The sequence below is a fragment of the Belonocnema kinseyi genome, chromosome 10 (assembly GCF_010883055.1).
Source record: "Belonocnema kinseyi isolate 2016_QV_RU_SX_M_011 chromosome 10, B_treatae_v1, whole genome shotgun sequence".
Classification (NCBI taxonomy): Eukaryota; Metazoa; Arthropoda; class Insecta; order Hymenoptera; family Cynipidae; genus Belonocnema; species Belonocnema kinseyi.
The window spans coordinates 66,161,426-66,166,450 of NC_046666.1; the positions used below are offsets into that span (position 1 = coordinate 66,161,426).

At 32.1% G+C, this 5,025-nt stretch overlaps 1 protein-coding gene across 2 annotated transcripts in view; it reads left to right on the forward strand.

Annotated features, from left to right (window-relative positions):
- LOC117181564 (poly(ADP-ribose) glycohydrolase-like) overlaps positions 1–5,025 on the forward strand; it is a 20,356-nt gene that overhangs the window by 11,487 nt on the left and 3,844 nt on the right. For both annotated transcript variants that reach the window (XM_033374390.1, XM_033374389.1), the window contains exon 8: positions 2,836–3,154. In XM_033374390.1, coding sequence (XP_033230281.1) covers positions 2,836–3,154 — 319 coding nt within the window. The remainder of the gene's footprint in view (positions 1–2,835; positions 3,155–5,025) is intronic.

Genomic DNA, 5,025 nt, shown 5'->3' on the forward strand with positions numbered 1-5,025 from the left:
ATTCTTTATCAAACCAATCTTCATCCTTCTTCTTTCCTTGTTTCTTCATCCCAGATTTTTCTGCTGCTTCTGTGATTATTCTCTTAAGATTTTCGAGTCTTTTCTGTGTTGTCTTTGGTTTACCTTCCGATTCATCCCAGTTTTTTAGTATTGCTTCCTCTTCCTTTTTATTTTTTTTTATCTTCTCTCCATTTCCAGCGTTTATCCAGAATACTATCCTCCTGCTGCCCTTATAAATTCCATTTTGTCGTTGCAATTAGAGGCATATGATCTGATTCTTCTCTTTCATCTACCTGCATGTCATCAAATGGGTCTTCTTCATCCTTTACGATAAGGTAATCCAGAACCGACGCACTGTTTGTTCCAATGCGCATTAATTTTCCTTTTTCATCTCCCTTCAGTCTTCCAGTCATGACCATCAAACCATAGTCTTCACACCATTTCAGTAATTTCTCTCCTTCTTTATTTAGTACTGCATCTTCCGAGTGTCTTTCCCAATCCTCTTCTCCTTCTGGATCTGTTCTCGCTGATTCTTTACCTATTCTCGCATTAAAATCTCCTAAAATTGTAAGAGGGTGTCCTTGGTACGTAGATTGTTCCAGAAGTTCCCGTATTTCTTCTCTGATTTCCTTCATCTCGACATTGTTATAAACGGATACAATTTCTCCTAATTCTCCACCTATCTCGTAATTAATTTTCACTCCGTATTTCCATTCTGAAAACTTGTATTTCGCGTTCTTCAATTTCCTGCAACCTATGAGCTGTCCTCCCATTGCCCTTCCTTTTTTTTCCTTTCTAAGAGCTGGTTTCACGAACCATTCAAAATCATTATTCAATCTCTTTCTGATTCTCTCTTCTTGTTCTTTCTCTGTCCAAGTCTCCAACAATATTATTATATCAAACTGTTCAATGTATTTCCAAGTGTCTCTACTTTTTTTTAGTCCAGCAATATTCCACAATAATATTCGAAATTTTATCTGTTTCATACAAAATATTTTTCTGTCAATTTACCTTCTTCTTCGTTCCAGTGAATCCATTTGTCATTGATTTTGATTTTTCTGTATCCCACCTTCACTTCTTTTCTGTTTTCTCTCTCCCTCCTAGCCACTTCTCTTATTTTCCTTTGGACCTCTCTTTCAGATTTCGTCAGATCGTCGTCTACAAAGATGCTCGTACCTTTAAGATCAGGTTTTCTTTCTAAGATCTTCCTTTTCATTTCCCATGTTTCCAACTTTATCACTAAGACCTTGTTATTTTCTTCCCTTCCAATCTCGTACGCCTCTTTGATTCGTCCGTCTACTTTGATGTTTTCCTCTAGAAAAAGTCGTGCTCTTTCTATCGCTGAGTTTTCTCTCTGTAGTCCTCTTACAACAATATTATTCTTTCTTTCTCTCTTTTCCCACTTCTCCAGTTTTTTCTCCAGTTCACTCATTTTTTGTGCCTCCAAGTTTTCATTTTGAACTCTTCTCTGTACTGACTCTGCTTTCTTCTCTAGATCTGTTTGAATTTGCTTCATTTTCTTATCTATATCTTCTTTCTTCGAGACCCACTCCTCGTTTTCTATTTTCAGCTCCAAAACTTGAATTTTCTTATAGATGTTTGTTTTTTCCCTCTCCCATTCTTCATATTTACGCTGCAACTCATTCTTCACTTTTTGTAATTCTTTTTGGTTCTCCTCCCTCGATCTTTCCTTTTCTGCTCTTATTTCCTTCAAGTCTGACATTATTAGCAGTAAGAGCTCTCGATCAGTCTTTTTTCTGGTCTCTTCTGTCTCTTCCATCTCTCGCTGCTCTTGATTGTCACGTTGTTTTAAAAAGGTATTTTTCTGGAGTGTGCTTAACAATTTCTCTTCTGGTTCCAGTTGCTGATTTTTGTCCTTCTTTTCTGCAGACTCCTCTGTTTGACTTCCCCTTATCGCTCTCTTCACGTATGTATCTAAACTCTGTGATCTGTTACTCGTTTCAGGTTCCGTCAATTTTTTTGGTCGCCCTCTTCCACGTCTCTCGGGAGCTGTTTTTACGTTTTGTGTATTACCACTTGTTTTCGAATTTTTTGTCGTTAAGTCAGGTTCCCTTTCGTCCGTTACTTTTTCTTCTTCCCGCGTGGCGTCGCTACTACTCTTCGGCATATCCTGCTTACTTCATTTCCAACTGAACCTAACCTCCAATAACTCCATGCTTGATTTTATCATGTCCTTCACACTTTATTCTCAAAACATGCACTTCTGATTATATATCACGGTGATTCACCGGAATTCCCTCTATCACTTTGCACCGAACTTTGCTCTTGCACCGCAATTTTCTCACTACTTTATTATCAAATTTCACAGAAAACTTTGCACACGTCCACTATACTCTACCATTTTCCAATCCCCCTCTAAAATATTTTATACACGTTCTTATTTATGACGTATTTCCACCCCCTTATAGGGGTAATTTTCGATTTTCAAGAGTCGGAGCGTCAATGAGTAAGCATAATTGAGGTATATATTATACTGTTATGATGAAAAACTATTAAATACTATTTATGTTCTTTCCTTCAAAAACTACGTTAGGCCGCCCAAAAAAAGCGGATTTTGGGGTCCCTCTTTCACGAAGATTTCAAAAAATCCAAAAATTTCAAAGATTTTACAAAGATTAAAAAAATATTGTCAAAGATTTTACAAATACGACTTATGTGAACAAGGTTTGTTTATTTATAATTCTGCTTTTTTAAAAATGTTTGCCCAATAACAAAAAATATCATACGGCACTCTGACATATGTTTGGATTGTTTCTTTTCCTATTTGAAAAAAGTGATTTGTTCTGAATCAACCACAAATTCTTTTGTAATTAGGTATGTTGGTGGCGGAGTTCTTGGCTGGGGTTGTGTTCAAGAAGAAATTCGATTCGTCATCTGCCCCGAGTTGTTGGTAACTATGCTAGTCGCAGAAGTTCTTGACGATACTGAAGCACTCGTTATTAGTGGAGTCGAACGATTTAGTAAATACGAAGGCTACAGCAACTCTTTCAAGTGGGCTGGAGATTTTATCGATGAGACACCACAAGATCACAGTGGAAGGCGAAAAACTTCGGTTGTAGCAATTGACGCCTTGTCCTTCAAGCAGCCAAGTACTCAGTTCAAGATGAGTAACGTGATTCGGGAACTGAACAAGGTAAGAATATTAAGAACGAAAGCAGGGTTGCTACCAGACTTGGAAGATCTGGAAAAGTCATCAGGGTAGCTTACCACCCGGGAAAATCGAGAGGAACTTACACAGGAAGATTTCCCGTATTTCATAATTCGCGCATTTTATAATTTTTAAAAATTTCAAATTAGAAAGTATATAATTTTCAAAGTCTTTAGAATAATTAACTTTAAAGGTTCGCACTATTCGTTTTAAATGTTACTTGATACTTCATGATATGATACTTATTGATAATATACTTATCTTTTTTTTTAATTTCTATAATTTTGATTTAAAATTATAGTTTTGTATATTTAATTCTAAAACAATTTAATCTTTGAGGCCTTGAACCTGGAGTTTTTTTAAAATTAATTTTTAAATTAATCTTTGGAGGTTTCGAATTTTAAATTTCAGGATCATTTCGCTATTCAATTTTCAAAGTTTTATATTAAAAGCCTCTATAGTCAGTTTTCAATTTAAAAATTTTAGATGTAAATGTAAAGCAATTTCGAATTGAATTGCTTCGAATTATACAATATCAAAAAATGAAATCATAGCAATATTGATTTCTATCCCTTATTTTAATTTTCAATGTAAAATATTAAGATTGTCCGATTTTTAGTTGAAGATTTAAAGAAATAAATAATTTCAAATTGAATAATATTTGATGAGAAAGTTTCTGGATTGAATAAAAATTTGAAAAAAAAATAACAAATTGAGTTTGAAATAAAAAAAGATGAAAATGAAACTATCTGAAATTGATGATCAATCAATGAATAATTTTGGTAATTTTAAAAGGTTACAATTTTAGAGTTCTGAATTTTCATGATGGAAGTTAAATAACAAAATTTTCCCTTTCACTGGTTTTAATTTTGTATTTAAAATTGAACTGGTTGAATTTTGGAAAGTATAATTAGTAATTTAAGAACTTTTATCTATTAATGAATATTAATAATTCAATTTTAAATTAATTCTCATTCGTTTAAGTTTTAAGGTTCCTAAATTGAAATATTCCCCATTTAAAATTACTGTTTATTTTTTAAAGTATTTTTTAGAATAATGCAATTCATTTTTTTAATTTTATAAAAATTTGTTTAATTAATGTGAATGTTAAATTATAATTTTATTATGTCATGCCAATTTAAAATTCTAGAATTTCAGAAGCTTCGACTTTGAAAGATTGAATTTAATTTTCAACATTAAATTGTGATAATTTAATCGCTTTGAATTTGAAATTATTCAAATTCAAAAGGTTGAAATCTTTAAGTGTTTAACTTTGAACGCTTTTAATTATAAACAATACAATTTCAATTCCTCTGAATTTTAAAGGAACCAATTTTGCAATATTCTAATCTTCAAATATTGATTTTTTAACGTTTTGACATTGTCCTATTTTCGAAATTTGAATGAAAAATCTATATTAATTTCGTGATTCTCCAATTCAAATTAAAATTGTTTATTTTTTAGCTCGTAGTCTTAGACATTATACAATTCAACTATTTTTTCTAATTAAATTGTCCAAAACCGTTCCTATATTGTTTATAAGTTCAGGCGCTTGCAATTCGAAAGTATTACATAATTATTGTTTAAGACGCACCTAGTTTAAATTCTTAACAACTATTGTAGTACTTTACGGCATATCCTTCCAAGTTTATTCGAATTCACAGAAAAATTCGAGTTTTTCAATATGATTTTCAACATTTCTCTTCACAATTGTCCATAGAATACGTCATGCGAATAATTTTTTAAAAATTGTTTCTAATACATACCAGGTGTATACATATGAAACCGGTATTTTTTCAAGAAAAAAACACATTTATTTCAAGAGAATGATAACAAATATTTTATTCAAAGTATGC